At 40.6% G+C, this 12,149-nt stretch overlaps 1 protein-coding gene across 1 annotated transcript; it reads right to left on the bottom strand.

The window, feature by feature from the left end:
- Positions 1–7,763: 7,763 nt before the first annotated feature.
- LOC116107472 lies at positions 7,764–9,614 on the bottom strand. Its single transcript, XM_031393736.1, has 2 exons — positions 8,253–9,614; positions 7,764–8,003 (listed from the first exon to the last, which is right to left on the bottom strand). The coding sequence occupies exons 1-2, from the start codon at positions 9,612–9,614 to the stop codon at positions 7,764–7,766; spliced, it is 1,602 nt and encodes a 533-aa protein (XP_031249596.1).
- Positions 9,615–12,149: the final 2,535 nt, after the last annotated feature.

The following is a 12,149-nucleotide window of genomic DNA, read 5'->3' as shown; positions in this document are numbered from 1 at the left end:
CAATCCTGACCAACTTTCAAATGTAATTAAAGCATTCTTAAGGAGCGACAGAGAAGTACCTTCGGCCTTACAAAAAAGCATGAGATCGTCCACGAAACAAAGATGAGTCAGCCCCATTTTCTTGCATCTCTAATGAAAACTAAAGTTCAGATTAGCCGCCACTCTATTCAAGAGCCGAAAGAGAACCTCCATAGCAATAACAAACAAGTAAGGGGATAAGGGATCCCCTTGTCTCAGCCCTCTAGAGCTCCCAAAGAAACCCACCAACTCCCCATTGATAACCACCGAGAACCTAGGAGTAGTGATACATTTGGATATTTAATTGACAAGTACACTCGGGAATCCAAAATTCTTTAAGACGTGTAAGAGAAACTCCTAATTAACCGAGTCATAAGCCTTCATTAAATCAACTTTCAAGGCACACTTTTTCTCCTTGGCCAAAGCTCGATTATAGTTGTGCACCAACTCTTGGCATAAGAGGATATTATCTCCTATTCTCCTATCACCAACAAAGGCTGCTTGTGCTAGGTCGATGAAGAGAGGCAAAGCACTCTTAATTCTATTAGCAATGATTTTGGTGATACATTTATAAATAATGTTGCAGCAAGAAATGGGCCTATAGTCCTTACACAAAGAAGCATTATCACACTTGGGAATAAGAGCAATTGAAGTACAATTTACCTCTTTAAGAAGCTTGCCCTCTTGGAAGAAGTCTTTAATAGCCATAATCACATCTTTTCCCACCACATCCCAAGCTTTCTTGAAGAAATAGGCACCAAAACCATCCGGTCCAGGAGCTTTGTTATTGCCCAAAGAAACCAAAGTGTTATTGATTTCCTCATCTGTCACTTCAACAATCACCCCATTAGCCATATCACCAGTGATGCAAGGTTCAATAAGTTCCTCTAAACACCGAAAGTCCCTTACACCCCTCGATTCCTCAAATACTCTTTTAAAGTGGCTGAAATTTCCTCCTTAATCCTCAAAGGGTCTTCAAAAACCATGCCGTTATCACTCTTAAGCTTGGTGATTCTATTTCTATTCTTTGGGCCATTCACACCCTTGAAGAAGTAGCTTGCGTTCTAGTCACCGTCTCCCCTCTAAGCCATTGCACTCTAGATTTTTGCCTAGCTAAAGACTCCTCAGCTCGACTTAAAGATTCAAAATTAAAAGCTTTGGCTTTTTCCTCAAGAATAAGGTTATCTTCAAGAGGATTAGAAGCAAGAGCATCATGGACCCTTAGGAGGTTTTCTCTAGCTTCAATAACTCTTGTCTAGATATTCCCAAACTCCCTCTTGTTAAACACTTTTAATGCTTCTTTGACTCTCTTCAGTTTAGTAACCAATTGATACATAAGGGTACCCCTAACTTCTTCTTCCCAAGCCTTGCTAACAATGCTAATGAAACTTTGATGGTGAGCCCAAAAGTTGAAGAACCAAAATGGGATTTTCCTAGGTGAAAACATAACTCCACATTCAGCAATACAAGGAGAATGGTCCGAAATGCTTGGGGGGAAGGAAATTGGCTATGGAATTACCAAACACACTACCCCACTTTTCATTCACAAGAGCTCGATCAATCTTAGTAGTAATCCTATGTTCCCCTTCTCTCATATTACTCCAAGTGAAAAAGTTACCCATAAACTGAAGGTCCTCAAGCCTAGCCTCATTACACATATTATTCAAGTCCGAAACATAATTTCTCCGCCTATAAGAAACCCATATTTTCTCATACCCAAATCTCATCACATTGAAATCACCCATAATCACCCATGGTATTTCCTCAAAATCTTGAGCTTTACCCATCAAATCTCTCCATAATTCTTTCATTTCTAGCAGACCATTAGAGCCATAGACAAATGAGCAAACAAAGAAGTAATTAGAGTCCAGAATAACAACCTCACCATAGATGACTAGAGTCGTAGATTGTATGATTTCAAACCTCACCAAACTAGATTCCAAGCAACCCAAATTCTACAATCAGGGCAGCACACATAATTATGAATTACATCCCATCCCCCAAATGTCAAGGACTTAGTAACCTCAAAATTTGGTTCACGAACTCTAGTTTCAATGGGGAATTAAGACCCCTTACATTCCACGAAGCAAGCTTAATCATGGGATGGCTTGGCATTAGGAGCTTCTCTTGCCTTCCTGGCTAATCTCCTCATTTGGCTTTTAGAAAGACTTCTATTTCCCTCTTTAAGACCATCTTTTTCATTGACTCGAATCAAATTTCTGAATCTCACAATAACTGGTGAAGTAGACCCCATTTCACAGCCCTCATGGTTTTCCATCAAGGGTCCCCTAGGTGGGGTTATTTCTCCTTTGTTGTCACCAGCACTCAAAACATTCAACCTCTTACTTACTTTAAATCCCCTTTCTTCTATGTTAGGAACACTCACCCCACATTCATTCCCCTTAACACACTTACCCCTCTCATCACATGCACCTCGATTATAAACCCTGTTAAGATCAGCCCCGCTAGGAACATCAACCCTACTCATTTCACCCTTATCTTTTCCAAACCTATCTTCAACATTCTCATTACCCTCTTCGACACCCACTTCCCCATTATCCAGTCTATTGCCCGAACTAAGAACCACAAATTGATTATTAGGGGTTTTGTTTTACTAACTGTGTCTCTCGACTCATCAATGGGCTACTCTTTTTTGTGGCTAGAGCTCTCGCCCACATTCTCTCCTTGCACAACCACGTCCTTTGACACATTCTCCTTCCTCTTAGTCACCATTCGCCATTCTTGAGTTAGAGTCAAGTTCTTGTTTTCGGCACTTTCCTTCTCAATTCTAGGGGCTAAGTGACATTCGTTCAAATTTTGCCCAAAAGTTTTACACCAAGGGTAGGCCCTTGGTTTCCAAGAATACTCCACCCTTATGTTCACACAATCACCATTTGGGAGGCCACGTTCCACTGAATTTGGGAATGAAGAAGATGTGTCGATTTCAACACAAACTCTTGCATACTCCAATCTATCCCCAACATCCGTAATGTTATCCATGTAGAGAGGTTGTCCAATAGCACTCGCAACATAACTCAACCCTTTAGCAGTCCAAAACTCCAATGGCACTCCACTAAATTTGACCGAAATTGGCACACTACTAATGCCTTCACTTGCCATTTTTAAATTCGGACGCCATTTTTTGAGGAAAATGGGTTGCCCCCAATATACCAAGGGCCCCCTTCCAAGGCCTTATCCCTAGAACTCTCATTATCAAATTTCAAAATAAAGCCCCTAACCCCATTTGAGACAACACCAACCTTGTCGAAGCTCTTCCAATTCCTGTCGATAAAACCATTCACAAGAGAGAATGGCAACTTTCTACCGAGGAAGAATCCCACGAGACAATTTCCCTATTTATCCTTCCCCAAATCAGCAACCTCTTTGGGAGGTATAACCCTTATTCTCCTCCTGTCATCAAGGATTTTCGGTGCAAAATATTCTATTGGAGCACTAGATTTCGAAACAAAAAGTTTTCTCCAGGATGAAAAACCAACTGACTTTAATTACCCATTCACCTTTTCCCCAGTAGTCCCACCTCCACTCACCATTTTCTCGCCATGGATCATAATTGGAGGTGCATTTGAATCAACCAGCACATTCCCATCACACATTTCCCCACCAACCTTATCAATCGCTTTTCCACCCATAACTTGCTACTCCTTAATCACTCCACCGGAACACTTTGCCTCACTTGTATTCAAAGAATTCACAAGAAAAAGACCACCGGGAGGTAAACTATGGCTTTGGGAAGGTTTGGGAAATTGAGGGAAAAAATTGCTTTTGGTGATGTGGCATGGTTGGTGACGTGGCATCTTGGGTGACGTGGCATAATGAGTCAGCTTGAGTTTGATGAGGTGGAGGGGAGAGATGGATGATTGGTTGGTGAGTTGTCATAGTTTGAAGTCAATGAGATAAGAGATAAGGAAATCAAAGGGGGACCAATGAAAAACAAGTGAGGTGGCAAAAACTTATGAAACAGCCTTTTAACCAGTCCAAAGAGAATGTGGATAATAAAAAAATCTCAAAAATCCAAATGAGCCAATGGGAGATAAGAGTACCAATGGATAGCAATTGGAGGGATTCAAACAATCCCACCCAATTAGTGACCAATAACCCAAAATGGCAGACAACACTCCAGCCAAACAACAAAGCTCCAGCCAAAGTAATCACCCACACTTTGGTGACCAGCAAGAATCCGGCTACGAAGGTTATTCCACCCACCCACTCTACATTTCCGGTCAAAACAACACCACAAACAACCCCTTACTCCTACCTCACTTCAATACCAAACAACAACTCCAAAAAAATGAAAATAAATAAAACAACTCCAACAACAAGCAAACTTCGGCCACCCACCTCTTTCCCAATCCGACCAAGCCAAGAAACAGCCCACACAAACCAGCTCCACCACAACAGTCACCAACAAGCAAAAGAGAAGACAGTAAAGGCTAAGACAACAAACAACCTCAAGCTTGAGTTAAACCCAAATAAAACCCCCAAATGCATCAAGAAGAACTGAAATGTAACAAACTAAAAAGGTTAACAAAAACAGATAAACAAAATGCAGGTTGATGAAAGAAAACGTGAAAAGAAAAGTAATGGAAATGATGAAGGTGGCGGGTTAGAGGGACAGGTGATGTTTAATGGTAAAAGTGGAGGATGGAGGATGAGGGTGGAGAGAGGGGTGGCAGGTGGAGAAGAAAAACATGGAAAGAGGGCTGGTTTCTAATCCTAGAGAGAAGAGATAGCATTTTCTCTCACTAATCCTTACGTAAAGATTTTTCCGTGCCATTTCTGTAATTTAACTTACAATGAAAACTTCCAATGAACCAACTTGAAGCATCATATTTCATATTTCCTTGTAGGTATACCCTCTCATAAGTAGAAAGGGATATGCAAAAAAATTCAATACAAAGTGAGGAAATTTAGCATAGCAGCAAAGAGAGCTTTTGGAAGTAGAAAGTTACATTCTAAACTATTGATCTGCTATCATCCCAACACTCATATAAATCCTAGGTTTAAAAGGATGATAATTCAAAAAATAAGACTGCCAAGAGTTCAATAATGAAGGAGTGAGCCACTGAAGCAAAATAATTTAGCAAATTAAAATTCAGGTGGTAAATAATTGGACTCTCTAAACCAAGTAAACTTCTCTAAAGTCTATAGCTACTTCAATATCAACAGCCTAACTAGTGAGTCTATCTTGTTTCAATAACTAACCCACCTCCTGCCCTGTGTTTGAAAAATTAAAAGCAATGCTTTCCTAAGAGGGGAAAATGCACCAGAAGATGAATGCTTCCCCTCTTACAAACATTAAATAAACAATTTAGTGTAGAAGAAAAGGCAAATCACATATCAAGTCTAGTGACATAAGAGATCCTGTACATGATTACCTGTTGATGTAAAAGAAAAGGATTAAAAGTTGTCATAAAATTACTAAAATAGCCCTGAAAAGAAATGAGGTATCTTGAAATAATATAATGTCCAAAATGAAGTAATGACTTCCAGTGAGAATCTACCTATCTGTGAAAATTTAGAGTTAAGATGAAATATTAAGAGGAATACTATAGTTTGATTCTTCAAAGATGAAGCAACTAGGCACCTAATTAGACATCAAGACAAATTAAAACATATTGAATTCAAGTCAGACTTGACCAAGTTTTTTTTTTATTTTTTTTTTTGGGGGTAACTAAGCTTTTATAGAAAGGGGAAAGAATGTACAAAAGGCCTAAAATTCGGCCAACCTACCTCAGGACAAGCCCTGGGTTAGGAGCAAAGGAATGATACAATTTAAGTCTACCCCTAATCTTCTCTTTTTCCCATTCCTATTGTCAAAAGAATGGAACCAAGCGGAGATTAAAGAATACAATGAATCCCACCTACCACAGGACATGCCCTGGGTTAGGTTCAAAAGTAACAGAATACAAAACCCATATGCATAAGCATTAAAAAGAAGACAAAGCACTATATCAACACCCCAAGTCTTCCAATTGCCAAAGTAGCCTCTTCTAGCACAATCACCCGCCGGGATGTCATATAACCAAATCCCCTTACACAACAAAAAACCCATCACATAACAACAAACCATATAATTAACTCCCATGGGATGTTTTAAAAATAGACATGGGGACACCCTATTTCTCGGCAAGTCTTCTATTGTAGGTATTCTTTATGATCTTGTTAAGGTCCATAGCTCTCTCCCTCACCACATTCTTGATGAAGTTGTAGAGATTATGTGCATCCTTGCATTCCCCACAAAAAATCCGGCTATTCCTCTCTCTCCAAATAGAGTAAACGGTGGCTCCCAAACTTAGCTTCCCTACAGAGTACTTTAGCTTATTCTTCCTCCACCTACTAGCTATGTGCTCAACATAATCGTTCCAAGGTCGGGTGACATACCCAAGAGAAAAGAGCTCAAGGATTCGGTTCCAAATCCTTTGGGTGAAAGGACAAGCAAAAAAGAGATGATCGATCATTTCTTGCCCATGATTAAAAAAACAACACACATTGCTAGAAGCTATTCCATACCTCATCAGTTTGTCCCTGGTCTGAAGCCGATCCTTACATGCCATCCATGTGATCGTGGAGTGTCGTGGAATAGCTTTTGGGAACCATACAAGGTGATGCCACTCCACTCGGTGTTAGTGCACACGAGTAACCTCCCAAGCCGATTTTATAGAGAACTTACCAGATGCATTAGGCTTCCAAACAACCACGTCCTCGCCCTCCTTTGGATCAAAGTCGATAGAATCCTTCATGTCCATCAAAGCCCAAGAATTAGCCATTGGCCATCTCCACCTTGTCCTATCCCAAATCTCACACACCTTAGCAAGATGATGTAGCCCCGAATAATACACAACACGCCTTCCATATCTATCCTTGAGAGGGCCTCTTGGGTGCCAATTATCATGCCAAACATAAGTTGCTTGACCATTTCCGATGATGGCTTTGATGTGCTCTTTAGCTTCCCTTCTAAGCTTCAAAACGCTCCTCCAAGCCCAATAAGCATTCGAAGGTATAGGAATCTCCCAAAAGCTCTTCCTTGCCAAGTAGGTTGCTTTGATCCACTCAACCCATCCGAAGCCACTACATAATTGATTAAGATTCCAAACATGTCTCAACATGGTTGCCTTATTCCAATCCTTAGCTCTCACAATCCGCAACCCACCTTCTTTAATAAGGACACAAACCTCTTCCCATGCAACTTTGGCCTTTGAGGTTTTCATGTCACTCCCAGACCATAGGAAAGCCCTTAACTTAGCATCAATTTCATTGAGGATCTTTGAAGGGAGTACGAAAGTGGATGACCAATAAACTTGAATGCTAAAAAGAATGGCTTTAATGAGAATTACCCGACCAGCATAGGAGAGGAATTTGCTCCGCCAAGATTGAATGTGAGCCAAGATTTTGTCCACCAAAGGTTTGCAATCAGCAAGGGAAAGCTTTTTGGTTATGAGAGGGACACCCAAATACTTCATTGGTAGTTTTCCTTCTTGATACCCAAGGATCGGCAAAAGATCTTGTTTGCTCTCATCACTCACCCCGAGAAAAAAATGTTGCTTTTTGAGCGGTTTGCTTCTAACCTCGCCCAAAAAATGAAACGATCCAATGCTCTCTTGACAATGCCAAGAGAGTTTTCATCCGCGTGGCAAAAGATCATTAAATCATCTGCAAAACAAAGATAGGTTAGGTTTAACTCTTTGCACCTCAAATGGTGCTTAAAAGAAGGTTCAGTCGTTACTCTATTTAGAAGTCTTGACCATGGCAATCACAAAGAGATAGTGAGAGATAGGGTCTCCCTGCCTAAGCCCTCTAGAACCATTAAAGAATCTGGTTAATTCCCCATCAACGGCTATGGAGTATTTAGGAGTTTTGATGCACTCCTCTACCCACCTAATAAACTTCAAAGGAAACCCAAGAAGCTTTAGAGCTTTAATAACAAAATCCCATCTTACAAAATCATAAGCTTTCATAAGGTCTACCTTCATTGCACATCGAAGTCAGAGAAGTTCTTGGCTCAAGAGGATATTGTCCACAATTTTCCTCCCCCCCCCCCCCACGAAGGCATCTTGGGCTTTGTTGACGAACTGGGGCAAAACTTTTTTAACTCTATTGGCCATAATCTTGGAGATGCATTTGTAGATGGTGTTACAACATGAGATCGGCCGAAACTCACTACAAGATGAGGGGTTTTCATTCTTTGGGACTAAAGCAATAAGGGCACAATTCACCTCTCTAAGCATCTTCCCAGAATTGAAGAAATTTTGGATCAATTTAACAACATCATGACCTACAATATCCCAAGCTTTTTTAAAGAAAAAAGCTCCATAACCATCTAGCCCCGGTGCTTTGTCTTTACTCATTCCAAACATGGTCTCTTGAATCTCTTCTTTGGAAACCTCACTAATCATGGAGTTGGCCTCCTCCTCCAAAATAACAGGGGTGATAAGTTCCTCCATGCTCTCATAGGAAACGCTCGCACACTTATCTTCGAAAAGATTTGAGTAGAGAGACACAAACTCCTCTTTGATTCTATCTTGATCACTAGTAACCAAATCTTCCCCAATTTCCAAGGACACAATCTTATTTCTATTCCTCCATCCAGCAATCAATTTAAAGAAGTAAGATGTGTTGGCATCCCCTTCCCGTAACCATTTAACCCTAGACTTTTGCTTGGCTAATGATTCTTCAGCTTTTGAAAGCTTGACCATATTTTCCACCTTAACTTTCTCCTCTTGCAAAAGAGCACCATCAATCGGATCCACAACAAGCCTTTCTTGGACTTGGGCTAGATCATCTCTAGCAGATTTCACTCTTTCTGAAATGTTCCAAAACTCTTTTATATTTAGTCTCTTAAGCTCAACCTTCATCGCTTTTAGCTTAGAGACCAGCCTGTACATGGGGTTACCCTCCACCTCCAAACTCCACACTCTCTCCACCATAGGTAAAAAGTCCTCATGCTCTGCCCAAAAGTTGAAAAACTTGAAAGGGGATTTCTTACCTTGAAAGTTCAGCCCACTATCAACCACCATTGGGCAATGGTCCGATATGCTCGGAGTAAGGAAGGATGCAAAAGAGTTGGGAAACTTGCTGCTCCAATGCTCATTACACATCACTCGATCATGTTTGCACCAAATCCTCCTATTGAGCTCTCCTCTGTTATTCCAAGTGAAGAATGACCCAATGGCATTAAGATCATCAATATCAACTTCCTTACACATGTCATTAAACTCCTCAAATTGCGAATTCCATTGATTAGAACCTCTCTTCTTTTCCGTCGCAAATCTAACTGCATTAAAGTCACCCATAGTAACCCATGGCTCACGGTGGCTAACATTGGCATGGTGAATAAGCTCCTTCCATAGCTCCTTCCTTTCACCCACACTATTCATCCCATAGACAATAGAACAAAAGAGCATGGAATTGTCTTTCATAATTCTAACCTTACAAAGAATTGCTTGAGCCGAAGTTTGGATGACCTGCACATGCAAAATATCTCCATCCCAACCCACCCAAATTCTCCCCCTTTCACAAAAACAATAGTTCTTAACCATAGCCCAATTGCAGAACACCATTTTCTTAACAACATCCATATTATTCTCCCTAACCCTGGTCTCCAAAACAGCATATAAACTTAAATTATTGCTACTAATAAGGTTCCTTACCTCTTTTTGTTTAATGGGGGAACTAAAGCCCCTCACATTCCACGCGGCAACTTTAACCATGGCTATGAGGTAGCTTCGGTGGAGTTCTCGCCTTCTTCGCTAGTTTCTTCCTTTTATTCTTAGAAAAGCTTCCCATTTCCTTCTCCAATCTTTCCTTTTCATCCACGCGTACTAGGTTCCCAAACAGTTGACAAATTGGAGAGCTAGTTCCCATGTCACCGTCCTCAAACACATTCAAGAAAACAGCCTTGGTAGTTGGAGTTCTCTCCTCCCTATCCTCATTGGCATTTGAAGTTTCCTCCCCCAAAACTGCTCTACCACACTCTGTTTCACTTTCCAGCCCTTCCTCAATACCATTCCCGCTCTTCCTCTCCTCCATATCGGCAACATCTCTCTTTTCCTCACCCTCTTCGAATAGCACCACAAATTGGTTCACACTCTCACAAGGTTTAGCGCCCTCACCTTCCTTCTTTCCCTCTACCCTTTGTTGACTTACTTCTCGAGAGACACTCATATTTTTCTTACTAGCAACTCTTCTCCATTCTTGCACATGAGGAGAAGTCGGCTTTTTGGGTAACAATGGTTCGGTTTCCTTAGGAGCCAAATGACAGTTTCTTTGGATGTGCCCAAACATTTTGCACCAAGCACAGGTAAATGGCTTCCATGCATACTCCACCTTAACTAATGCAATCTCACCACTCGGCATCTCTAGCTGAAATTCCTCCTTAAACTCTACCGAGAATCCATCTCAACGCACACTTTAGCAAATTCAAGTATTTCGCCCGATTTGGTAATATTGTCCATATAAAGAGGGGTGTCTATTACACTTACTATATGGCTTAAACCCTTGGGGGTCCATAACTCAAGAGGGATACTGTAGAATTTTGCCCATATGGGTATCCTAGTAATCCCATTCATGCCCAACGACAAATTAGGAGTCTATAACTTCAGAAAGAAAGGTTACCCTCCTATGAACCATGGACCACCCTCCAACACATCCATTTTAGTAACCTCATCTGGGAACTTGAGCAAATAGCCGCCATGCCCATATGAAGTAACCCCCACAGCTCCAAAACGACTCCAATTTCTATCAACATAGCTCTTTACTTGGTAAAACGGTAATTTCTTCCCAAGGAAAAACCCGACTAGAATTTTAACTATTTTTATCCATATTTAACCAGAAAAACCACAGTGCTCTTTAAAAAATGAAATCCCCAAAAACAAAATCAAAGAAAATGATACCTAGAAAATTAATCTTCCCAAATAAACAATCAATAAAGTTTAACGAAACCCACACTCTAGCACAATTAGTGAACCTCACAACATACATACGTCCTAATTCTCAATCTTCCTATGCCTAAAATTTAAAAAGCAAATGTGTGTGAGATACCTTACCTTTGGTGGACAAAATCTTGGCTCGCATTCAATCTTGACGGAGCAAATTCCTCTCCTATGCTGGTTGGGTAATTCTTATTAAAGCCATTCATTTTAGCATTCAAGTTTATTGGTCATCTACTTTCGTGCTCCCTTCAAAGATCCTCAATGAAATTGATGCTAAGTTAAGGGCTTTCCTATGGCCTAGGACTGACATGAAAACCTCAAAAGGCAAAGTTGCATGGGAAGCAGTTTGTGTCCCTATTTAAAAAGGTGGGTTGGGATTGTGAGAGCTAAAGATTGGAATAAGGCAACCATGATGAGACATGTCTGGAATCTTAATCAATTACGTAGTAGCTTCGGATGGGTTAAGTGGATCAAAGCAACCTACTTGGCAAGGAAGAGCTTTTGGGAGATTCCTATACCTTCGGATGCTTCTTGGACTTGGAGGAGCATTTTGAAGCTTAGAAGGGAAGCTAGAGAGCACATCAAAGCCATCATCAAAAACGGTCAAGCAACTTATTGATGCAAACCAATGAGCTAGACAAGCTGATCATACACATGGGAATGGAGCTAAATTTGCACAAGACCCTTTATCACTTCCTAGTGGACCAATTACAAGACTTAGAGCCAAACGTTTCAAGGAAGCACTAAATGGACTAATCCAAGAGAATTGGGCTGATTCTAAAAAGACCAAGGTGGGCTCAAATAATAATCAAGGCTTAGTCCATGTCATCAAAGCAATTGAAGAGGCTAATTAGCATGCAAAAACGTGACCAGCATGGTCTGACCATTAAAGGGCGTGAATTTGTTGAGTTTCAAGGATATTAAATAGGGGAATGCTGATGGTCTTGGCTAGTTATGTTAAATACATTGAATTTAGTCATTTAGTTATTTTTCGGTTGCCTCTAAAAGTCCAAGAGGCCTAAAACGTGGGGACTTGTTTATGTTGATGTTTGTGTTGCTTTTAAAGTTGTATTTATGACTTTTCCTATTCTTGGAGGGTTGTTCCAAGTATATAGATGGGCATTACGAATTTTAATGGACATATTTGGTTTTCAGAAAATTATTATCATTGTGAGGTCTTGT

Source organism: Pistacia vera, unplaced genomic scaffold (assembly GCF_008641045.1).
Source record: "Pistacia vera cultivar Batoury unplaced genomic scaffold, PisVer_v2 Contig539, whole genome shotgun sequence".
In the NCBI taxonomy this organism is placed as follows: domain Eukaryota; kingdom Viridiplantae; phylum Streptophyta; class Magnoliopsida; order Sapindales; family Anacardiaceae; genus Pistacia; species Pistacia vera.
Note: the sequence above shows the minus strand (reverse complement) of the source record. Positions and strands in the feature narration are given on the sequence as shown.

Excerpts from the sequence above, each read along its gene's own strand:
- LOC116107472 (XM_031393736.1), bottom strand. The coding sequence starts at position 9,614 with ATGGATGTTGTTAAGAAAATGGTGTTCTGCAATTGGGCTATGGTTAAG. Across the intron at positions 8,004-8,252 it reads CTGGGAAGATGCTTAGAGAG|GTAGACCTTATGAAAGCTTA; the intron begins GTGAATTGTGCC and ends TGTGCAATGAAG.